Source organism: Suricata suricatta, chromosome 7, assembly GCF_006229205.1.
Source record: "Suricata suricatta isolate VVHF042 chromosome 7, meerkat_22Aug2017_6uvM2_HiC, whole genome shotgun sequence".
Classification (NCBI taxonomy): domain Eukaryota; kingdom Metazoa; phylum Chordata; class Mammalia; order Carnivora; family Herpestidae; genus Suricata; species Suricata suricatta.
The window spans coordinates 33,995,533-34,021,205 of NC_043706.1; the positions used below are offsets into that span (position 1 = coordinate 33,995,533).

Consider the following 25,673-nt stretch of genomic DNA (forward strand, 5'->3'; position numbering starts at 1 on the left):
AGTGTCTGGTTCATGCCTCCCCCAGGGCCCAGGTTTAACAAAAAAATTCATTATACTCATAGCATGGTCTGAGGCCTACCAATGGGCATCAAATAAAAAAATGCAAACCTTTTTTCAGATGCTTTCTTGAACAACCTGACAGGCATCCATTTTCACCATGGTGGGCAGCTGCTACCAGTGACCTACTAAGTGAGCTAGTAAAGAGACTACAGAGGACTCTGATTCAGTGTTTTACTAAGGATAAGAAGTCTGACCGAGACACACTATTTGGCAAACCCGCCAAGTTGCTACTGCATACCCGACTGGCAGGGGTGCGGCCATTTCTGGACGATACACAGGCATGGCCGTCAATCCGGGTGAGCCGTCATTGTCCACAGCTGCTGCTCTTGCCTTCTATGACCAATTGTTGGTTTAGCTCTACCATCATTTATTTAATTTGCTGTGGGTTTCTAGCAAAGCCTAAGTATGTGGTGATATACACATTTCCACTATCTCTGGTCAATAATTTTCCGTGAACTAGACACTGGGACATACAAATTGCCCTTCAAATATAAACGAATGATTTGGAATAAAAGTTTGCCTAGACTGCAATTTTTCACTGATGAACCTGTACTATTTACATAACTTTCAACACACTATCAAGGTAAATGCAACAGTGTTACTTATTTTTAAGTTTGTAGGACATAATATTATCTGTATATACTTAAATACTTCTAAAGAAAACGATAAGCACATCCCTTAAACTTCTAATTTTTATCACTCTTTTCCACCACAAAGTAGGAAAGGGTCGGGCAGGTGAACTCAAGAGTCCTGACTTGCCTAAGTGAATCAAAATTGTAAAAGTTGAAGAACCACTCCTCCCGGTAGATATTTGTAACTTAGTTTCATCTTGAGAGACCTCCAGCTTAAATGTAACCCCTTTAGCACCATAAAAACAGGCAACAAGTTGAGTAGGAAGGAAAGAGGTTGTCACCAACATAAAGCGTCAAAATGAAGTCCTCTGCTGAAAATGTCACAACCCAAACAATCTAATGCTATCTTCCCTCTTTCAAAAGATTACCTTTGGCTCCACTGACATAATGACAGTGTTTTATTAAAGTAATCTTAAAAGCAAGGAATGGATGTGCTGTAAACATTTACTGAATACAAATTTCTGTACCTATTTTTGGAATTTATTCATATTTGATTTGTAGCATTTAAAAAGGCACAAATATTACTTACTAGCTGACGTCTATTTCTTTTCCAGGTTTCCGCTTTCCTTTTGGAATTCATGTTCTGGAAAGCTAAAAGTAGAGAGAACAAGTTCTAATCAAAGTTCAAATGGGTATGTTTAGTACTTTTTTAGGCTCTGGTTCAAGCCACATGAAACATTAAAGTCTTGCTTTTCTGCCCATGCGTCAGTAACTCTGATAACACTTCCCAGGAAGTCTGTAAACCCAAATCAAAGGCACTGAAGCATTAGCTCAAAGAATCATGCAGTCACATGGCCAGTCCTTCATCAGAATTTCGGGGAATACACTTTCTTCAGAATCAAAGGTCCCAAAGTGGACCTCAGACACTGATAATTTCTCAAAACTACCACCGAGTTTCCAAGAGCAGTACTTGGTACATAAGCAGAGACTTCTGAATTTATAATACGTGTCTGGCATAAGTGCTCCAGGAAAACTGTCCTTGTGCCACACAGTTTCAATGGTTTGACAGGGCTGGAGTGACAACCACACTCACAAAGGTCAATCTCTTTCTGGCACAACAGAAAGAAGCACCTAGGATAAATGTAATCTGGAGTTGGCCCCGGGATGTTTTCCTCTACTCTCCTGCTTGCCTGCCCCACACCCACCCCCAGCAAAATTCTCAGTAGACCTCCAAAGGCGGCTCTTTGCAACATCAGCCTTAATACACTTCATATCACTCCTCTTGCCTCACGTACGATAAAAACCACGGGCACACCTGAGAATTCTCTAGATTCATGCTGGGAGAATCCCCTAATCTGACCTGCTCATTTTGGTTACCAGGGTAACAGCTTTTCTAGGCCCAGGTAAGGGATAAAAAGGTCAACATCACAGTTTACAGTTTACACTTACTGAAATCACTGGGGAGGCTGTGGTTCAGATTCCTGTAAAATTCTGTCCTATGTGCTTTTTTCAGTCCTGTGCAAAGGCCAAAATCAGAAAGCTTCACGTGGCCCTATGGGAAGAGGAAACAAGGGAACGGAGGAACATCCATGGATGTGGAACAGACATCCCATTCTCTCTAGCTCCTTACAATACCATTACAGCACCACTAAGTGTGCTATCTTTTTTCTTTGATTATAAGGAAAAATAAAAAATAAATGTTTAAAAGAGCACCCTAAATTTTATTATACTAATAAAAGTATTATCTTTCTGTCCAAAGGTAAATTTCCCAACATAGCTGACCTCTCCATGGCATCTAAAGATACTTTTACTACTTCTTGGGGCGCCTGGGGGGCTCAGTCGGTTAAGTGTCCAACTTTCGGTTACAGCTCAGGTCGTGATCTTGCAGTTTGTAAGTTTGAGCCCCATGTCAGACTCCGTGCTGACACGCAGAGACTACTTGGGATTCTCTCTCTCTCCCTCTCTCTCTCTGCCCCTCCCCTGCTTGTGCTCTCTCAAAATAAATAAACCTTAAAAAAATAAAATAGATATTCCTACTACTTCTTAAACTAATCCACTCAAATATTCCTGTGTTTCTATGTGGTCTTCAAAATCACTTTTAATGTGTATTCAAATGACTTACTACATCACTGTTTACCTAACCATCCTCCTAATACTGGATGTTTATTCCATTTCTAATTCCTCCCTCTCACGTAATGTGGGTTATAAGCACCCCTGTGATAGAGAGGGTCTAACCATGCATGGTACAAAGGATGGTCTTAATCAACGACTGTTAATGAGTAAATAAATCTTTGTTCATATAACTTCTTCTCTTGAATTGTTTCATTAGGATCCACTGCAAGGAATGAATTATTCCAAAGACAGAGAATAAACTTTATTGCATAGTTCTTGACAAATGTTGCTATGCTGTATTTCAGTCATAAGGGTCTGGCTCTATCATACTCTTCAAGGAACACACGCACCTACTCTGAGCCAGGCCTCATGCTTTAAAAGTGTCCTCTCATCCATAACTCAAGCCACACTTCACTGACTCACACTCATTAAATGGCCTGCTGGTGAAATGGCAGAACCAAAGCCAAAATCAATCCAAGTTCCTTCTCCCCAGACCAGGATCACCTTACCCTCTCCAATCCCCTGATCCCACCTGGGAAATGGAGATAATGGTATCTTCCTGGTAGGAACGATGAGACTCAATGCATGTAAAGCTCCTCCCCCAGTGCCTGGCACATAACTAGCCCTAAGTGAGAGGCAAGTGTTCCTGGAGTGGTGAAACTGCAAGTAGATAAGGAGTAAAACCAAAAACCGGGGAGGGAATCCTGATGTTCAGGGATCTACGGTGCTCAAGGTCACACACTTAGACATGGTGTGGCCAGGGGTACCTGGGTGGCTCAATCAGTTTAAATGTCTGGCTCTTGGCTTCAGCTCAGGTTTGTGAGCTCAAGTCCCTCATTAGGCTCCGTGCTGACAGTGTGGACCCTGCTTGGGATTCTGTCTCTCTCCCTCTCTCTCTTCCCCTCCCCTTGACTGTGCTCTCTTTCTCTTTCAAAATAAAAAAAAAAAAAAAAAAAAAAAAAGTGGTGTGGCCAAAGACTTCAACGTCTGTGATCTATCCATACCACCTCCCTTCAGGACATCCTTAGGCCTGAAGATACAAACTTCTCAGGAGATAGGAGGCTACAGAAACCCTGCCCAGATGGGCCAGTTTTCATTTTGTTTTGAAGAAATCCCATTAGGTTTGGCTCTGTGTGTGTGTGTGTGTGTGTGTGTGTGTGTACCCATGCGTGTACGCAGGCACAACATAGTAAACTACCAAACAAAGATAGCTTTGAGCCTGCTAACCTGGTATTATTTTTTTTCAGATCTGCAAATAACCTGTTGTACAAGTCAAGGAACAGAGTTGAAGGTATAGTTCTCAAAATTACATTTCCCTGGATACCTCCAAAAAAGGAAGGTGTCTTAAAAATCAGTACCTGGAGTAAATGCTATTCAAGCCTGTATTTTCAGGGAACTCCGTAGGTATTCTAAGCATGTGGCAGGAACTCAAAACATCTACACTTTCGCTTCTAGAACCTGAATGGCTGAACACCTAAATGAGCTCACTTGTGAGCACATTTTTCTACATGTCTGGGCTAGCATCCTGTAGAGAGCAAATATGCACCTCAAAGGGTTCCCCACTCCACCTCAGCTACATTGCGGCGCCAAGTTCTTGGCTTTCAGGATGTTTGCTGGACCTGAACAGAGACTACAGGGTACAAGTAGACGTGCACTAAGGCACCTGGGGCACAGGACCAGGGCATCTGAACCCACCACACGAGGCAGGCCTAGTGCTTTATTAACATATACCTGAGGCACGCCTGGGGGCTCAGTCAGTTAAGGGTCTGACTTCAGCTCAGCTCATGATCTCACAGTTTGTGAGTTTGAGCCCCGCATTGGGCTCTGTGCTGACAGCTCAGAGCCTGGAGCCTGCTTCGGGTTCTGTGTCTCCCCCTCCCATGCTCTTGCTCTGACTCTGTCTCTCAAATATAAACAAACATTAAAAAATTTAAAAAAATATATATATATATGAACACAATGACATAGAAAAATACTTTTATATACATTAACTTTTTTTTACAGTCAGAGAACCTTCAGAGAAGATTCCAAATCTTTTTTTTTTTTTAATTTTTTAATTCACTTTTGAGAGAGACAGAGAGAGAGAGCAAGCAGGAGAGGGGCAGAGAGAGGGAGAGACAGAATCCCAAGCAGGCAGCACATTGCCAGCACAGAGCCCAACGTGGGGCTCCATCTCACAAACTGTGAGATCATGACCTGAGCTGAGATCAAGGGTTGGACACTTAACCGACTGAACCACCCAGGTGTCCCCGTATATACACTAACATTTAAGAGACAGAAAAACAAGCAACTTTTAGGATGTTAGCTGTAGATTAATTATAGACACAGAGAAGGTACTGAAGCTACTGTACCAAAGTACAACTGGTATTTGAATGATGAGATTATAGGCATTTCCCTTCTTTATAACTCTTTGCACTGTTCAAATTTCCTACTATGCATACACATTATTCTTATGACCAAGAGAAAAGAAGAAATAATTTGATAAGTCTCCAGTTTTTTTTTATCGTGAAACAGAAAGATAAAATTTTTTAAAGGAAGTACACCAAAAGTTCAGGTTTTTCAAAGAGAGCAAGAAATCCATCAAAAGACAACAAGAAGGGTGCCTGGCTGGCTCAGTCAGTAGAGCATGTGACTTTTGATCTTGGGGTTTTGAGTTTGAGCCACATGTTGAGTGTAGATTACTTAAATACATAAAACTTAAAAGAAAAAAGCAAGAAAGAAAAATACTCAAAGAATTAAATTCACTTTTCTCCTTAAAAGTTCTGTCCAGAACATAACATTACAAATTTTTTTAATGTTTCTTTTTGAGAGAGCACATGAGCAGGGAAGGGACAGAGGACCCAAAGCAGGCCCTGCACTGACTGCAGACAGACCGATGTGGGGCTCCAACCCACGAACTACGAGACCGCTACCTGAACCAAAGCCAGACGCTTAACCAACTGAGCCACCCAGGTACCCCTAAAATGTTAAAGCTGGAAGTGACTCTGGGGCTTCTCTGGATCAATATCCTCACTTTATAGATAAGTGAGGCCTGGACAGCAAGGAGACCTGCCAGGAGCAGCCAGAAAACTAGCAACACAGGGATTCTCTTCTGATCTGCTGTGTTTAAGAACCAAGCAACTGAACTCATCTGCACAGCCTAAAAAAGCAAAGAGGTCAGTCCAGAGGTTGAGCAGGATTCTTCCTTAAGCAAAGGGCAAATGATCTAGAACCTGAACTCTGGCACAGACTGGTGCTGTCATTTTTGTTTGCCTTACTTCCTGGTTCTTGACTGGGTTCAAGAATAAGGTTGCCCAACAGAGGGGTTCCCGATAGGTGATGCATCAGTAGAGTTAATTATATACTAGTTATAGTTAATTACAGGCTAGGAAAAGATGGTATCTTTGGCTTTATTATAAAATAAGCTTCTACATGAGTTTTCAGGGCACCTGGGTAGCCCAGTCGGTTGGGCGTCCAACTCTTGATTTCGGCTCCGGTCATGATCTTACAGTTCATGAGATCAGGCTCTGCCTGCCTGGGATTCTTCTCTGTCTCCCTCTCTCTGCCCCTCCCTCGCTCTCTCTGTCTCTCTCAAAAGAAGTAAACTTTAAATCAGTTTTCCTCTTAATCATTTTCAAAGATGTCCTTTATTTTTAAGAAGACTGTTCACTCAAATTAGAGAATCATACACCTTTCAGAGAAGGGAAGCAGCAGCAAACTTACCTATAAAAAAACAGAAATCTATACAAAGCAGGTCATGGCTCCCCTACTGTGATTAGCACAGCCCTGCGGGTGTTAAAGCAGACACTGCTCCGATAGGGAACCACACCGTGGCCCTCGCCTCACCACAGTACCTTGCTGTCCAGGAGAAGGTTGTCTGGCTTGATGTCTCTGTGGATGAATCCAAGTTGGTGAATGGAGTCTATTGCTAATACTGTTTCTGCTATATAAAACTGCGTCTCCTCTTCTGTCAGGGTATCTTTTTTCATTAATAGGGTCATCATGTCCCCTGGAAACAAGATACAAAGCCAACACACACACACACACACACACACACACACGACAATACATGAGTCAGTGCCAGTTTTCAGATAGGTCTTCCCTATCTGCCTACATAAGGCAGTGCTAAACAGGCCTCTTTCATGTTCCAGAAACTGACCCACACTGCCAGTATGGGTGGAAATGGTAAGCAGTTTCTAACAGTTAAAGGTAAAATTCACAGCCACAGAGAATAACATGCTCTTAACCTAACCTAACTGATGCTGACCACTGAGCAGCAATTCCCATTTTTCTCTGGAGAGAAAAAGGAAATTTCACTCACACTTAAAAAAATAACTTTTTTCCTTAGGGTCATTTGTGGGGAGAAAGTTACTTTACTTTTTACTTTGTCTGCAAACTACCATTTCCACATAGGCCACTGTTATAAAGGGAGGCTGAAAACAAGTTCTCCAGTTTGTTTACAAACCACTTGAGGGTAAACAAATAAAAAGGTGAGATTTAGGGAGAACAGTGTAAGGCACCAAAAGCTAAAAAGGAACTGAAAACTGGGGCATGCCTTGGCTGCCTCCCAGAAGTGCAAGGTGAACACATCCCAAGATCAGCGGAGTGTTCTCTCCACTGTTATTACAGGTAAATAAATATACACCAATATTCTTTCTGAGACTTTTACAACACAGTATCAGTATTCTAGCAGTTAAAAGGTAAACTCTCTAGTTTTCTGCAAAGTCAAAATATAATTATTTCTGCTTAAAATCAGAACAACATAAAATGGTGGGGGAAAAAAGATTCTGATCCTAACTTAATGGTTAGACAAAAGCAAAGCAAAGCAAATATCTAGAAATAGTTTAAAGCTAAAAGAGACAGGAAACATTCAGTCTAGATTCCATATAAAGCCATTTATGGTCAGAAAACAGGGAAAAGAGGGAGAAACCTCTGGCTTTAATAGAGTGTCATGCTGCTTTTTGAGTTTCACTTATAATCTTGGGGAAATTTTTTTGTATTTCTTAGAGAAAAGTGGATATTTTACACTCAAGCAAAAATTAAACCATTTATTAAAATGCTCTCTTTTTTGACCCAAGACGTGAAAAGCAAGTTTTCCCCAATCACTCCTGGCAGCTACATACTTGACCCGGAGGCACACCAGAGATGGGGGGATGGTAGTGGTGGTGTGGGGCACATGGGCCAGCTCTAGGGCCGCTGTGTGGCCTCAGTGCCATGGCCCAGGAGAGCAGCCAACGGCCCCAACTGTGCGAGTTCGCCCAGATGATCAGACAGCGCGAGCCAGACGGTCCAGGGCGCTGCAGGCCGGCTCCGCGAGGGCAAAGGGCGGGGTGCAGGACTCATGAGAAGCTATGGAAGAGGGTGTGCGTGAGGCCCGAGGAGACCCGTGCAAGGGGCTGGCGACAGAGCTGTTTCTTACTCCTATTTAAGAATTAGAATCTAAATGTTAAAAACTTTCTCCTCGTTCTATCGGACTCTTCCCTAACATTCACCAATTGTTCATAAAAAATGGGTGACCTGAGATCTAAATAAAAGTTGTCATGAGACCAAAATATTATTCCAGTTACGTTTGCTTTGCTACAGAACCAAAAAGAGGAAAAGTTTTCTTTTTCCCACCAGAGTGTGCTCGCAGCTCATCTGCTCACTGGCAAACAGACTGTGTCCCCAAAACAGATGGCATATTCTGTGACGGGTTTACTCTGGAGCAGTCTTAGGAGATACACGTGCCGAGTTATGTAAAACTTGAAATCTCAGAAAGGAGAAACTGATTCTGGCCACTAACATAGGTAATGAGAAATTCACTCTGTATTAATGTAAGTTATGCCAAAAGATAAAAAAAAAAAAGTTGAAGCAAAGACCATAATAGCTTCAATCTGGTCATTTGGGTAACTGAGTAAACATGATTCCCACAGACAGGAGAGCAGGCAGAGTCCCTATTTTATTCCTATATATTTAAAAAGAAAAATAAAAGAAAGAAATGTCCATCTGAAATCATGAGAATGAATGAGAAGGTTACTTTTATGGCACTAAGAATTGGAGAAAGGCACCCCAGCACAAGACAGGTTACTGACCTCCTTTACAGACCTAAAAAAGATATAGAAAGCAACTCTGTGAGCATGATTAAAAGCAGAAAGGAGGGTTAATTGATGTGAGAGAGAAACCACAGAACAAAAAGGAAAAATTGACCTTTCATCGTCAAGTAATTACCTCCAGGCAGGAACTCCATGATTAGGTAGAGGTTTAGCTTATCCTGAAAACTATAGAACATTTTCACAACCCACAAACTGTCTGCCTCCACTAGAATGTCACGCTCCGCACGGATGTGGCCAACCTGGAGGTATACGCATTTGATTAATGACAAGCCTTGCTCTGCTCTATTAGACTGCATATTTGTTTACACAATTTAAGTACTACTTGAATATTCAATGGTGATGATGCAAAAGTCTAATTTATGCTTAGGCAAACCTGTGAACTCAAAATTGACAACACTGGACTCGAAGGTATATAGTCATGAACACCTGGGGGATGAAAGGCTTAACAAATGACAACATGAATGGCTGTAATGCAAACGGCAACTTTACCAGTGCTATCAGTTGACCCTCTGATTAATTAAAAGATTTTGCACATCTTTTTGTGCTAATAACCTTTTACGACAAAAATTAGTCCCCAAGACGAAAGACTCTCTAAACAAGTCCTGCCTCGGGTGTGCAATGGTGTCTGCAACGACAGTGACAATTCTAGAAAACTGCACCACAGTATTCAGTCCACTGCTGTGCAGAGGACGTGCTCGATTCTTACCGAACAGAAACAGAAGAACGCCTAAGAAGAGGTACTGATTCGAATCTATGATATTTCCAGCTTTCTGCTCTTACTGAAATCTCTAGCTAAGGAGACCAAGTTGCCAAAAGGTTTGGGGGGACTGGGAGAACTCCTGGCAGAACTGTATTATTTGATAATCATGTTTTGTTATCAAATTCACCTTATCTACTTGAAATATGTAACAGCAATCAAAACATGGCTGCGTGTTATCAAACCCGGTCCCCTCTCCTCTCACATTAAATGTCAAGAGATGCAACGGCAGGTTCAACCAGGTCTACATTTATCAAGACCCAGTCCAATCCTTGAACAGAAGTTTTGCTCTTAACATACAAGGCAGGGCTTGAGTCCTATCCTATGTTCACGGGTAAAGATGTATGAAAGTTCACAAACTGGCACGTCCAGTGGGCAAACTCAGCCCAAGATTGCGGTTTTGGTCAATACAATGTTCTCCATGCTTCATTTTACTGCAGCGGCGTTAGCGAAGCCAGGCACTCTCTCTCCCACCTGCACACAGATCCCGCCCCTCTCTCCTGTCTTAACACCTAACCTGCCTCGTTCTTCCCTTCAGGCCCAAGGGAAGTGTTGAGTTTACATATTTCGGTTTCAAGTCTCTACTAAAATTCTTCGGGAAACTTTTAAATAGCCTCGATGTTGCAGAAGACTTACATTTCTACATCTCTAGGGCATGAGGGTGGGAAATGGAAGATAAGGGCAGTAAGGAACAGTGTTATGAAATCACAACCTGACAGCATTAGCTTTTACTCAGCTTTAATACGGAAGCAAAGCTTTTGGGAAACACTAACGCACTTGCTCAACCGCAGCTGTGGCTGCGCCCCAGTCATCACCGGACATGAAGACTGCACAAGCCTGCTCTCCGGGCTCCCGACAAGGCCTCTACCTGCTGCAGGGAGCCAAAGAAAAGGGCAGGCAGAGCTGTCACCACTCGTCACTCACCCTGGAGGACAGAATGGTTTGTTTGTTAAGGGGAAAGCTATAAGCCACCTGTGCACACCTTGCCCTTCTCTCCTGGCGCTGCAACAGCAACTAGGAACCTCAGTGTCTAGGAGTGGAGTCAGGTTAACACAGGGTAAGGGAAGGAAGAACCACAGGTGCAACTCACGTCCGGGCTTCCCTTTCTCTGTTCCATAAATATTTAACGGGCGGAGTTACCTGCTAGTTGCTATCCTGAGCACTAGGAAAGCAGAGATAAAAGTCCATCTTTTGTCCCCTCCTGATACTGTACTAACATCACAATTGGAGGTTTTCCTTCTGCTACGAAGAGAAACATGAAAAAACTAGCTAAAGGCTGGTCTCTTATCCTTTAAAATTTATTTTCCAGATAGCAAAATTCCCACCGTCTGGATCAGAATATCCACCTAAAGTCTCCATTTAAACTGTTCAGTTTAGTAAAAGCAAAGGACAAACTTTTCCTATGGGTAAGGAACCTACACCTACAAAAAGTTACGTTCTGAATCTAAACAGCTGGCCCTACCCCAGAAGTGTCGGGCCACACTGGTCGACTCCCTCTCACGCCCTCGCACCGGCCGTGCTTCTTGGAGATGGCCGGGCTGGGCAGAGCCTGTGACCAGGAACTTTAACTGGACCACGCTGAGATCAAACCTAGGGCGCACAGTCCAACAGCAAGGGGAGCTAACAATTCAGCCAATACATTGTTTAAAATACTAATCCTCACAGAAAGCTCCTCTACTTTTGTGTGGGAACACTTGAGAAAATGATTGTGAAGAAGGCACAGTAGTTGGAAAACCTGTTTTTACACCGTATATTTGAACTGTCCTCTGATACCATGCTGGGCAACTGGCATGTGGTAGGAAGGATTAATAAGTGAAAATAATGATGCAGATTTCTCTTTACAATTTTATTCTGAACACTAATTATTTGAAAAAGGAAGATTTTTGAGACTTGGTTAAAACTATAGAAAGGGGCGCCTGGATGGTTCAGTCAGTTAAGTATCCTACTTCAGCTCAGGTCATGATCTCACGGTTTGAGAGTTCGAGCCCCATGCTGGGTTCTGTGCTGACAGCTCGGAGCCTGGAGCCTGCTTCAGATTCTGTGTCTCCCTCTCTCTGCCCCTCCCCTGCTTATACTCTGACTCCCTTTCTCTCTCTCAAAAATAAACCTTAAAATTTTTTTAAGTAATTTTAATAAAGATATATGAAATATGTCTTATAAAAATAAAACTTACTTGTGAAATACAAAACATGCTGACTAACCAATACAGTTTTGCATTTTCCTTTTCAAGCTAGCTAAAACTCTTTTAGAGCCTACACCTTTACCACATGCTCATTTTTAGATAATACATAAGTAGGACTATTGAGCATTCTAAATAAGGTTGGTATTAGCATAAACTACTTTGTCTGAAGGTTTACTTCCAGGGTATTTGACACTGTCTGCCGAAACTCCTGGGAGTCTAAACTTACGGGTAACATGTAAAAATTAAAGAGAAAATAAAAACTCTACATTTTCACTGGCTTCAGTGATTACACTGCCCCTCAAAGAGACAGAAAGGACTGGGTGTGGGGCCAGCCTCCATCCCTGCTCTCTCGCTCTTGTCCGAAGTTCTCCTTTGCCCTCCTGAAGCATCTGAGCCGTTGCGGGATGTATGCAGGCATCCCCCACTACAATCTGTTCTGAAGCAAACAGCTACACTCAATTAGATTCGCAGGAAGGTTGCACTCTTGTTCTTAATAATACTGTATAAAATTAAAAATTTTTTTGCACAAAGTTACTTTTGCATCTTATAAATCTATTCACAAAGGAGGTTTAGGTTTTTAGAAAGTGTTCTTAAGCCCTAAAGGAGAATTTGTACTGCTCTGCCATTTGCATTAGATTTCTTCACATCCATTCAGAAAGAACAGTGGTCTGTCATGGGTAGGAATGGGCTGCTGAGAAGCAGCACCTTTGGTTCGCGTCTACAGAACAAGCATGCTAAGACCATTTTAGGTTGCAAATTTCAAATTCTAATCCCTAAGGCTCAGTCCCAAGGTGTGGGTGTGTGTGTGTGTGTGTGTGTGTGTGTGCATACATACACAAATTCTCTCAGCATTCAGTAGGAACGTCTCCCCACAGCAAGTGTGACCCCAAAAATAGGCTCCTCATGACAAGCACAGCTTGTGATCAATTGGGAGACACAAATAGCAGATGCTTCTAATAGGTTTTCAACATTGAAAAGACTGCACATAACATGAGGCGTTATTTGTACTTTTAAAATACACATAATTGCTTCTTTGTTGGGGAAAGAAAAGTAATATTACACGTATATTCGTACATGACAGTGCTAAGGAAAACTGTAATAATACATTTCAAATAAATAAAAGGAATAATTTTACGTAACAAAAAAATTAGAAGCAAACTAAAATCACTGCTACAGTTGTGGTTTACCTGCTCTTTTTCAAGCATATCTGCTTTACGGAGTATTTTCATTGCATACACATGCCCTGTATCTTTCTTCTGAACAAGCCGCACCTAAGAGTTATAAGAGAAATGCCAAGTCAAAAGTTCACAATGCCAAGCTAAGTAATGTTTTTATGTGTCATAGGAATTAATTTAAACTGAAAAAGTGTTACAATTTTAATATAAACAAACAGCAATAAAAACCAGAAAAAAAGTGCTTTTTAACGTTCCAAAATGGGTAGAGTTATCAGACACAGTGAAGTCAGTCCTGACAACATTCCCAGGGATCTCTACATCTGAACAGCTTTGGCTCCCTAGTTGAACAAGTCAGTCTAATTTAAAACCCTCACTTTCGAACTTAAGGACTCATTACACCCATGGTGCACGTAATCCACCAGCTCAGATAACCTAAGGAAGTGATTACAACAGTGTTTAAAGCAAAAGCAAAAGCATACATGCAAGAAAAATGTCTAGAAGGAAAAAAACCTAAAATGTGTCATTAGGGCAAGGGGGTTTTATACAGTTTCCTTCTTTCTTATCTTCCAATGTTTTTACAAAGAACAGATAACTTTATGATGAAAAGAAAACCAACGGTCTGCAAACCTAAAGAAAAACTTCTTGGCAAGTCCCTGCAACCCTCCCCTGCAACCCACCCCCATCCCCACCAAGAGACTTATGCTTCCTCCTCCCTGCACCTTTCTTCCTTGTTTTTCCTGATCGAGTCTCACGTCTCTTCCTCACTAAACAGAAAGTTCTTTTACAGGTGGTACTGTGCCTTCCCCTGTCTCCAGGAGCCAACGGGGATTTTGAACACTGAGGGATCAATTTAATCTTTCACCTGTGCCTCTGAGTACATACTCACATTTCCCCTAGGTACAGGTTTTTAATAATATGCTGCTCCTTTTATACAAAGTTAATGATACTATTGCATCAGTAAATCATCCACTTTCAGTGTCTTCCATTAATGAGGGTGACCTTTCGTGGGCTCATTCAAACCCTCCCCACACACTGCCCCCATGACTGAGCAGGATGCATCTACAAGACCAGGTGGGACAGAGTTGCAAATGCTTTCCGCTCTCCACCACTACCTGTATCACCCATTTCTATAAACTGTCTTCTGGGCCCATCTTTCTGGAGCAATACCAATCTAGCAGGAAGAAATAAAGGGTAGAGATATGCTGTTAGGTTGCTCCTGGAGAGACAGTGTGATGCTGGGAAAAGCAGGAGCTTTTAAGACAAGGAACTCCTTGGGGCGCCTGGAGGTCTCAGCCGGTTGAGCGTCCAGATTCGGCTCAGGTCATGGTCTCATAGTTCATGGGTTCGAGCCTCACGTCAGGCTCTGTGCTGACAGCTCAGAGCCTGGATCCTGCTTCAGATTCTGTGTCTCCCTCTCTCTCTGACCCTCCCCTGTTCATGCTGTCTCTCTCTCAAAAATAAAGAAAAACATTAAAAAAAAATTCTTTTTAAAGACGAGGAACTCCTTTAAGAAACAAAACAAACAAGCAAACACAGAGAGAGAGAGAGAGAGAGAAACCAAGAAACAGGCTCTTAACTACAGAGAACAAACTCAAGGCTACCAGAGTAGCTATCAGAGTGGGCAGTGGGGGAAGTAGGGGGTAAGGATTAAAGAGTGCGCTCATCATCATGAGCACTGGGTGATTAAAATGAACACTTGAAAAAAAAAAAAAAGATGAGGAACTCCTGGGCCCAACTTCTGGCACTGCTGCTCAATGACGGTGGGACAGTGGAGCATTACACATCCTGAGTCTTAATTTCATCATCTATAACATGAGATATTGTCATGATTATAGGAGAGAAACACTCAGTACACTCAGTAAATAAGTACTGATTTCCTTCTACGTTTCAACTCTCCCTCTAGATGGATACTTAAAGCGTCAGCATCATCTCTGGCAAAATGAGAACTGTCAGAACCTGGGACAGTGGAGGGGAGGAAAGGACCGACAGCAGTTTTGCGGTGAGACCAGCAGGTCTGACCCACCCACCCCCTACTCCAGTTCCGCCAACGATCATGAGCGGCTCGGCAGCTCCACAGTCCTGTGGTGTGTCTGTATCTTATCTGGTAAGTGTCTGGTGGTTTTTACCTCACCGAATGCTCCTCTGCCTATTACTTTTAAGGACTCAAAATCTTCCAATCCAAGTCTTGTTCTCTTCAACCGAAGAAACTCTGTTTCCTTCCGAGCATGCGCTGATCTCCTCAGTCGTTTCTATCATTTAAATAAAGAGGGGGGGGGAGGGAAGAGGAGGAGCTGAATTTCTGCAACTCGACAGCCAGCGGTCTGATTTGTGATTGGAAAGCAGGGCCCGCTGGCCTAAGCATAACCTTCTCACACTTGAGAAGGACCCTGAAGAGGCCACTCCTCCCCTTCCCGCCACCTCAGACCCGGACAGACCGGGACAGTAACCAAACCACACTGAGCACCCGGTGCCTCCTGTGGGGACTCTGACTAACCTACTTCACATATCAATTATTCTAACTTTCCTCATGAAGGGAGAATAAACAATATTTTCCTTTAAACGTTTTTACGTAAAGTCAGTGTTGTTGTTTTTTTAACACATTCGAGTTCATTTTATGCTCTATAATTCCAAAAGACTTTTGGTATTTGTCACCATTTTCCTGGATTCTGTGATTCATTCCTATTTTTGAAAGCATTTCCACTGTCATTTCAGTTCCTTGCAGTTTCTTAACTGTATTTTCTCCTACCACGTCCGCAGGCCCTAGGAGGAAGGGCTGATTTGAGAGGTATTTTGCCCTGATAATGATTTGAGACACCTGTACCACGTCTGTGGCGATTGTTCCGTGATTTCTGTAAATGTGCTACGATTTGCTTTTTTAAATTTTAATTTGTTCTCATCTCTTCCTTTCCTTGGAATTCTAAGTCTAACTAATTTATTACAAGGGGGCCTAAATAAGACTTCCTCTCCTGCGTACTCAGTAATTAATTTCTCCCTCCTCATGAAGACCTAAATCCAGAAGTACACCGGCGCTCGAAAGTCCCTCTGCTGCTAAGCCAAGACCCTTTCTCGAGGCACCAACGCTAACCACTTGCTGGACAAGACCTGCCATGTTGGGTTCCAAGAAAAAGCCTCCCAGGATCAATTACCTCTTCGTCCTTTAGGCCTTCCTCTTCCATCACTTTTTCTAACTTCTTTTGTCTAAAAACAAATAAAGATATTTGAAATAACATTTGAGTAACTTTCTGAAAAAGCCTATACAAACACACGCGTTTTTCTGTAATGATAAAAACAGGTAGATCTCAAAGTGCCTCATTAAAACAACAAATTACAATTACTAAGACAAGTGAAAAGATTCCCACCCTTTTTGAGTTCTACCCTTTGAAAAAGATTGTATAAGATGTTAATGCAACAAAGAATCCTATTTCAAAATGAAAAGTTCTCTCTCTCTCTTTTTTTTTTAAGTTATTTCCTCTTTAACAAACCACAAAACAGCTGCTGTTTGATAACCTATTCTATCGGGGTGTTTCTCTCTCTCTCCCAGACTGGTATCTACTTCCTTTAATTTTACATCTTCCTCCTCCTCCCTGCCACAAGCAGAGAGCCATAAACACTAGTAAGGGCAGAATTTGGACATTGAGGGAGGAGGGGAGGAATGGGAACGGTCAAAACAGGTGATTGGCTCTAAATCCTTGGGAGTATTAAGTTTTAAAAACTGCATCCAAGAATATTTTTGATTTACAGTCTGACAGTGTAACAAAGGAAACTTCCTTAAAACCAATTCCACACGACCTTTATTTATTCAGCATAATAAATGACAGCACACGGGCTGGGATCTCTGTCACTTATCAGCACTCCAGAGAGCAGGCAACGTGAGCAGGACAGGGAAGAATGAAAGGCCGGAGTACATGCAGCAGCAGCATGCAGTCAAATGCGGGGGAGGCACACAGCATTTCAAATGCCACACTTCAAATGCCAGTCTGTAGACAGCTAAGAGCTACAGAGGGAGGCCTGTGTACAAAGGAACGATGTGATGAGGTTTCTATGTTAAAATGACAGCCAGCAGTAATGAGCTGATGGGCTGGCAGGGAAAGCACCTGACAAAGACTGAGGCAGACTGAAAGCTCTAGTAATTCAGATGAGCAGTAAAGATCTGAAATGAAGGCTGGAAACCTAGAATAAAGCGAACAGAGCTATTGCAAAGAGGACCAACTGGCAATAAATAATTACTGCATTAACAGTAACTAGTTTAAATTAGTATCATGTTAGAAATCATGTTATGCATCCACAGGATCAGATGACATCATGAATTCATGTCCAAGCTCTCAGGAAGTGAAAAGATCTACTCTGACCCTGGGGTGGGGGAGGCACCTGCATGGCACCCGTCTGCCCACTTCTCCCCTCTGAGTGCCTCGAACATTCTGGGGTATGCATCCATGTGTGCACACGTACTGGAGGCTGTACTACTGGCACTTTCAGGAGTGTAAATTAATTCCATTTCAGTGGTTACATAGTTGAAGTAGAGAAGAATAAAAAGAATCAAAGATAACATCACAGCAAGAACTATAACATCTCGACCATGGTCAGCTCTTTTTGTGCCTTAAGTATCAAGCACCATCACACTTTCTGACTATATTTCTTTCTAGTCTGGAAGTCCAGTGTGCTATCATACAACGTGTGTCCCAGAGATGGCTGCTTCTGACTGTGTGTGTGTGTGTGTGTGTGTGTGTGTGTGTGTGTGTTTTGGGGCGGGGGGTGTGGCGCGGGGAGAAAGACAGAGGAGAGACAGAATCTTAAGCAAGCTCTGCGCTGGGCGTAAAATCACGACCTAAGCCCAAATCAAGAGTTGGACACTAACAGTCTGAGCCACCCAGGCACGCCTGCTTCTGACTATATTTTAAATCTCAATTCAAACTAAGAAGTTTTCCATAGCTTGACCGCAAGTATAATTAAATTGGTTTCTGCAGAGTATCTACCTGAAAGAAAAGTTATCAGAATCAACTCCTTGAAGATAATTAAGATTCATTCATTAGAAAAAGTATCCAAAAAAAGCCTATCCTGCAGAATTGTCCACGGAAATGATTTACTGGGGCCAAGCCAATGAAGATCTTAAAGACACCAAAAATGGCAAGCACAGCCTGAAATGAGGCTTACAAATGACATCCTCTGTGAGATGATACCAAGAAATTACCATTAACTTTGTTAGATTCATGGTGGCATTGTAATTATAGAAGTAAATGTCCATATTTTTAGAGATATACCCTAAAGTATGTAGGAAGTGACAGATGTTTAAATTTTGCTTTAAACACAACTGCAAGAAAACACAAAATGGAACAGATGAAACAAATTTAACAACATCTTGACGATTACTGGATCTGAATATATGGGGGTTCCTCCTACATGTATGTTTAACAGCGTTCATAATGAAAAAGAAAAGCAGGCTCCTCCACTCATGTGTCTCTGGTGGAAAGAACCAGTTTAGCTAACACTCCAGCCTTGGGTGAAGCTACTTTTCCACTCAACTCCAACGTTCCAGAGCTGAACCCCGGGAGAGAGGCTGGCCACTTACACTTGGAGGCCACACCTAACCTCACCCATCAAGGCTTTCTGTGAGCTCTATTTATCTGCACATCGACGGTAAGTTCTTTTGAAGTCAGGGCCAATACCTGAATCTTCCTTCTCCACTAAGAATAGCGCCTTGTACACAGCAACTTCATAAATGGATGTTGCCAAATGGGGAGGAAAAGGTCAAAGTGTGCATCAATGTGCAGACACATTTGTGACTGCAAGTAATCAGCCCCTTTTGCTAACTTTAAGTTCATCGCCCAGTACAACTTGATTCAGAGGTTGCAGAAATGGGAGAAAAGAGCTAATCCACTCTACAAGACGGCTAACTAGACAGTATTTCTAATTTCTGTTGATGAGACATTTCAAAACCAGGAAAAACTGCATAGAAATAAATACTACTTGTTATTTCCATGATCAAAATTGAGAAAACTCTCAAGAAATACCCTATAAATATTACATATTTTTTTTAAAATCTCAGCAAATTACTTTCGTTTGACTGATACAACTAATCAGTGAATTAACAATCAAAGATCAAGATTCACCCATCTCTGGGACTAAAATAAAATTGACACTTGCTCACTAATAATAATCACAATACTGCAACTCAGTATCAGATCAGACCAAATGCAGACAGGGAAAAGTCTGGGTAAGACTATCTGACAGGAGTACTAACCTGCTGATTCTCAAAGGATAAATAAAGTGTAGGAAAATTCTTATTTGATATGGGGGCGGGAGGGGAGGAAGCACACCATTATTTCTTATTAAATGGGGTTTTTGTGGCTTTAATTAATCCACCAGAATAGTATTTATGAAGAAAGAATATAAGAAATATTCTTTACACAATATAAGAAAAAATGCCAGGGCACTTGGGTGGCTCAGTTGTTTAAGTATCCAATCTTGGCTCATGGGTTCAAGCCCCACAAAAGGCTCTGTGCTGACAGCTCAGAGTGCTGCAGATACTCTGTCTCCCTCTCTCTGTCTCCCCCACTCGCATTCTGTGTCTCTCTTTCAAAAATAAACAAATGTTAAAAATTTTTTTAAGAAAAAAATGCCAGTTTCCTTGGTTTTGGTTTCAGGCTGCTATAAATTATTTTTTTGTATGAGTACCTAGGCAATAATATCTACTACACAAGTAGGATCATATGAGAAAACTGAAGAAGTGCTGTTCCTAGGGAACCTTACCATCAGAGGCAAAACAAAGATTAAACAAAGATTAAATGCACTCTTTTCTTAAAAGTTTATTTTTGAGAGAGACAGAGACAGTGGAAGTGGAAGAAGGGCAGAGAAAGAGAGAGAATCCCAAGCAGGCTCCACACTGCCAGTGCAGAGCCTAACGTGGAGCTTGAACTCATGAAATGTGAGATCATGACCTGAGCCAAAACCAAGAGTCGGATGCTTAATCGACTGAGCCACCCAGGCGCCCCTGAACTTTCACTCTTGAGTGGATTCAGTTTATAGTCCACCAGGAGCATTAATAGAAGACCATCAAACAGACAATAGATGCAGGGGTGAGGGGGGTTGTTTTTAAATTGATCAGTAGAACTTGCCGTAATGTTTCCAACCCCCCCCAATGTTTTCATAGTCTACTTTTATACCGGAAACCATTTCCAAGTGAAATGGTTTCCTTTCTTTCTTAAGGGTTTGGTCTTATCTCCCCTGTCAGTAAGTCCTTTGTTTCAGATATAACCTACTGCTCAAAGACATGCAAAAGGCGCATATATGTGGAAGAAATACTAGAGATTGTAAAGACATCCAGATGAGGCACATACAGTGAAAATTTGTAATACAACCTGATCTACAAAATGTACTAGCCCAGTACTTATTTCAAACCACTCCTCACATATTAGCAATATACCCGTAATAAAATATTTATTATTAATGGTCTCAGAGCATTAGAATTTAGTTTATTTATCAAAGTTCTCGACATTTTTAATCAAAGCATGAAAAAACTTGGAAATCCATTTCTGACAGTTCTAACTGTAGTTTACTTACTATTAGGTGGTAGTTACTCCTGCCAATCAGTTTTCCTTTTTTAATGTTTAAATTTTCTAGGAATAATAAAACCTAAAAGAGTCTTATCAAATTATATCAACAAACTCAAAACAAAGTTATCAATCCATACCCCAAAAAAAGGGACCAAAAAGGGGCACTAAATGAAAAAGACTAACAAGGAACTATCTGAAACAAAGTATCTACGTTTTTAATGAAAAATGAGGATTTGATAACAAAAATTACCAAAATCAGGGGCGCCTGGTGGCTCAGTCAGATAAGCGTCAGACTTCAGCTCAGGTCATGATCTCACAGTTCGTGACTTCAAACCTTGCATCGGGCTCTGTGCTGCCAGCTCAGAGCCTGGAGCCTGCTTCAGATTCTGTGTCGCCCTCTCTCTGCCCCTCCCCTGCTCACACTGTCTCTCTCTCTCTCTCTCTCTTTTGAAAGGAAATGAACATTTTAAAAAATTATTAAAAAATACTTACCAAAAAAAACATTCTAATCCTCTTAAGTGTCTAATATTTTCTTCTCACAATCCATTTTGGTTAATTTGGTCATTAAGAAAAGCAAAACCACCACTGCTTTTGTAAGGGATTTCCATTGTAAGAATCCCAAAATAAAAAAAGCACTAATTTCAACCCATTTTTGGGTGCAATTTAGTGTAAGTCACAATGTAATACTTATAAAACCATTATCATACATTAGAGAACATGATATGTATAAATAATGAACTTTAAGATAGAGCCAGTAGCATTAAAAACCAATCACTACAGGGGCGCCTGGGTGGCTCAGCTGCTAAATGTCAGACTCTTGATTTCAGTTCAGGTCATGGGATCGAGCCCAGTGTTGGGCTCTGTAATAAGCATGGAGTCTTGTTAAGATTCTCTCTTCTCTCTCCCTCTGTCCCTCTCCCCTACTCTTGCACTCTCTCTTAAAGTAAAACAAAAAAATAAAAAACAAACACACACACACAAACTATTATCAAATGAAACAAGTAGCTTAATCAGAATTTGTAGGTATTTGTTTTGTAACTACAACACCAGAAATTACAATTTCAAGAGAGCAGTTATATTTGAAAATAACTATCTCCAAAGGCATGCTAGAGATATACTGTGCAAACTTATCTTTGAATTCCCCAGGATCCTAACACAGAGCACTCTGCCGGCACTTCTCTGCTTCAGTGAACAGCAGCTAGCCACCGCCAGCTATAAAACATTTTGCTATTTCACATTCAGATCTGCATATTTAAAGTCTAATCATGATTTATAACTTCATGAAGGACATGGTTGCAAAAGCTCTTATGAAAATATTAGCATATCAAATCCAGCAACATACAAAAAGAATACACTGTATCATAATCAAGAGAGCTTTACCTTAGGAATGCAAGGTTAATTTAACCTGCAAAAAATCAGTCTATGTAACAATGATGGGAAGACGCAGAAGATGCAGAAAAAGGATTTGACAAAATTCAACACACACTCATGTTAAAAACTTAGACAGAGGCGCCTGGGTGACTCGGTTGGGTGTCTGACTTCAGCTCAGGTCATGATCTCATAGTCTGTGGGTTCGAGCCCCACATCGGGCTCTGTGCCGACAGCTCAAAGCGTGGAGCCTGCCTCAGATTCTGCATCTCCCTCTCTCTCTGGCCCTCTCCCACTCACATTCTGTGTTTCTCTCTCAAAAATAAATAAACATAAAAAAAAAAAAACCGCCTCAGCCAAACAGGAACATAAGAAAACTTCCCCAATCTACAAAGGACACCTTTAAAAAAACCTACTGGACAATTTGACAATGAACTATTATAAATTTAAAAAAAAATAGAAACCAATTTGACAATAAACTGTTATAAATTAAAAAAACAAATAAATAAAATAAAAAACCTATTGGTGACATCACAACAAATAGTGAAATAGTGAGTGCTTTTACCTTCAAATCAGGAACAAAACAAAAATGTCTACTCTCACCACTTATATTATATCAGGTATTATTGTACCTGATATTCCAGCCAATTCTATTAGGCAAGAAAAAGAAGGTGATAGACTGGAAAAGAAAAAGCAAAACTCTCTATTCAAATATGTATGATTGTTTACACAGAAAATCCTAAGAAATCTACAAAAAAAGCTACTAGAATAAGTAAATTAGCAAGTTACAGGGTATGAGGTCAATATACAAAATTCAGGTATATTTATATGCTAGCAGCAAACAACTGAAAAAAATTTTAGTACCCACTTACACAGCATCAAAAACCCAAAATACCAGCAAAGGATTAACAAAGTAACGTATAACAACCCCTACTAAACACTACAAAGCACTTGTGAGAAAGATTAAAGCAGACCTAAGAGAATGGGAGGATACACCACGTTCATGCATCAGAAGATTCAATACTGTTAAGATGTCAATTCTCCCCCAAAGTGATCTACAGATTCAATATAATTATACTCATAATTCCAGTAAGCTTTCCCTAGAAATTGACAACCTGATTCTGAAATTTATACAAAAATGCAAAGAGCCACTTTTCCGTCCGCGCTTCTTGCTGCTTGCCACACCGGCCGCACCCTCAGCTGCGCCCCTCATAGCCATGCCTCGCAAAATTGAAGAAACCAAGGGCTTTCTGTTCCCAGCCAGGCGAAGGGATGCCACATCCGTCAAGATCAGGAAAAATAAGGAAAACGTGCAGTTTGAAGTCTGATGCAGCAAACACCTTCACGCTTTGGTCATCACAAAGAGAAGGCAGAGATACTGAGGCAGTCCCTGCCCCCAGATCTGGCAGTAAAGGAACTGAAATGAACCCAGCACACTGATTTGAACTGTATTAAAATTTTTAAAATTCTGAAAGAAGGAAGGTAGGAAGGAAGAAAATGCAAAGAACCTAGAATATCCAAAACAATCTTGGGGAAAAAAAACAACAACAATGAAGTTAAAGACTTACACTACATGACTTGAAAACTTAGCACGAAGCTACAGTAGCCAAGTCGGTGTGACACTGGCACAGGGACAAACAGATCAATGAAAGAGAATAAAAAATCCACAAATGGGCACCTGGCTGGCTCAATTGTAGAGCATGCGATCTTAGGATTGTAAGTGTGATCCCCATGTTAGATGAGGAAATTACTTAAAAATAAATCTTTTAAGAAATAAAATCTTGGGGCATCTGGGTGGCTCAGCCGAGCACCCAACCTCAGCTCAGGTCATGATCTCACAGTTTGTGGGTTCGAGTGCCACATCGGATTCTCTGCTGTCAGTGTAGAATCAACTTCGGATCCTCTCTCTCCCTCCCTCTCCCCCTCCCTCACTCATATGCTCTCTCAAACAAACAAACAAAAAACCTTTTAAAAAGGAAAAAAAGCAGATACACACTACATAGGATTTGATTTTTGATAAAAATGCCAAAGAATCTAATGGGGGAAAGGATATCTTCGCAACAAATGGAGCTAAAACAACTGAATATCCATATTGAAAAAAATCTCAATCCTCACCTCATATGCTTATTAATTCAAGATGGATCACAGAACTACATGTAAAAACTAAATTGTAAAACTTCCTGAAGAAAATATAAAAGAATATCTTTATGCCTTAGGAAGAGTGAAGATTTCTTAAAGGTCACAGACTGCAAGAGCTATAAAAGAAAAAAATGCCAAATTAGATTTCATCAAAAATTGATCTTATTTATTATTATTACTTTTATTTTAGAAAGAGAGAGCATGAGCAGGAAAGAGGGGCAGAAGGAGAGAGAGAGAATCCCACACTCAGCACAGAGCCCAATGCGGGGCTAGATCCCACAACCCTGGAATTATGACCTGAGCCAAAATCAAGAGTTGGATGCTCAACCGACTGAGCCACCCAGGCACCCCAGATTCATCAAAGTTTAAAACTTCTGGGGCACAGTCGGTTGCGCATCCAACTTCGGCTCAGATCATGATCTCACAGTTTGTGCTTTCAAGCCTGCATCGGGCTCTCTGCTGTCAGCGCAGAGCCTACTTTGGATCTTCTAATATCCCTTTCTCTCTGCCTCTTCCCTACACATGCTCCCTCTCTCAAAAATAAACAAACATTTAAAAAAATTTAGGAGCACCTGTGTGGCTCAGTCAGTTAAGCCTCCGACTCTTGGTTTTGGCTCAGGTCATGATCTCAGTATGAGTTCAAGCCCTGCACTGGGGTCTGCAGTGACAGTGTAGAGCTTGCTTTGGATTCTCATCTCTCATCCTCATCTCTCTCTCTCTCTCTCTCTCTCTCTCTCTCTCTCTCTCTCTCTTTCTCTGCCCCTCCCCCACTGGCACTCTCAAAAAAAAAAAAAAGAAAGAAAATAGTTTAAAAAAAATGTAAAACTTTTGCTCATCTAAAGACACCGTTAAGAAAATAAACAGGAAACCCAAAGACTGAAAGAAACTATCTGTAGAACATATATGTGACAAGAGAATGGTATCTAGGACTTATAAAGAACTCCTACAACTCAATGGTCAAAAAATTTAAAGAAACACTTCAACACTAAAAAATACAAAAGGCCAAAAGGCACGTAAAAAATGTTCACCATCATTAATCATCATGGCAATGCAAATTAAACAACAGTGAGATACCACTAGCCACCTACAAGAATAACTGACGTTAAAAGACTGACAGATGTTTTGTTGGCAAAAATGTAAAGCAACTGGAACCCTCATACATTACTGATATTTTAGAAAAAGGTCTAACAGTTTCTTATAAAATGAAACCTATATTTACATGTATTTATGATCCAATAATTCCACTCCTAAATATTCACCCAAAAATTGAAAACAAATGTTCACAAAAAGATCTGTACACAAATGTTGAATATGTACACATATTCAAAACAGCCAAAAACTGAAAAAAGCCCACATGTTTATTCACAGAAGAATGTAAAAACAGAGGTATAGGTATAGTCAGAAAACAGAAAGGTACTCGGCCATATAAAGGAACAAACTACTGATACATCGGCAACATGGATGAACCTGGAGAACATTAGGCTAAGTGAAAGAAGCCTGACTGAAATGAGTGCTTACATATATGAATCCATTTACAACCTCCATATGTACAGAATAAGCAAGACGAATCTATGATAGAAACAAAACTACAACAGTGGTTGCCTGGGGTTGAAGGAACGTCTCCCAGAATCAAAGAACTTTCTAGGATGATGGTAACGTCCTATGTCTTGGCGGGAATTTAAGTTCC

General features: G+C 41.1%; 1 protein-coding gene, 1 long non-coding RNA gene and 1 pseudogene across 4 annotated transcripts in view; 2 read left to right on the forward strand and 1 right to left on the reverse strand.

Annotated features, from left to right (window-relative positions):
- STK38 (serine/threonine kinase 38) overlaps window positions 1-25,673 on the reverse strand; it is a 41,032-nt gene that overhangs the window by 9,223 nt on the left and 6,136 nt on the right. For 2 of the 3 annotated variants that reach the window (XM_029943489.1, XM_029943488.1), the window contains exons 3-9: window positions 16,076-16,127; window positions 15,056-15,178; window positions 12,942-13,025; window positions 8,931-9,054; window positions 6,578-6,732; window positions 2,082-2,184; window positions 1,222-1,283 (exon numbers count right to left, since the gene is read on the reverse strand). In XM_029943489.1, the coding sequence (XP_029799349.1) occupies window positions 1,222-1,283; window positions 2,082-2,184; window positions 6,578-6,732; window positions 8,931-9,054; window positions 12,942-13,025; window positions 15,056-15,178; window positions 16,076-16,127 (703 nt within the window). The remainder of the gene's footprint in view (window positions 1-1,221; window positions 1,284-2,081; window positions 2,185-6,577; window positions 6,733-8,930; window positions 9,055-12,941; window positions 13,026-15,055; window positions 15,179-16,075; window positions 16,128-25,673) is intronic. The other variant, XM_029943490.1, reaches the window with a different exon arrangement.
- LOC115295552 lies at window positions 1,252-16,143 on the forward strand. The gene is made up of 4 exons (XR_003910466.1): window positions 1,252-1,324; window positions 3,992-4,035; window positions 14,833-15,033; window positions 15,934-16,143. It is a non-coding gene; the product is annotated as an uncharacterized LOC115295552 (long non-coding RNA).
- LOC115295551 lies at window positions 23,065-23,273 on the forward strand (annotated as a pseudogene).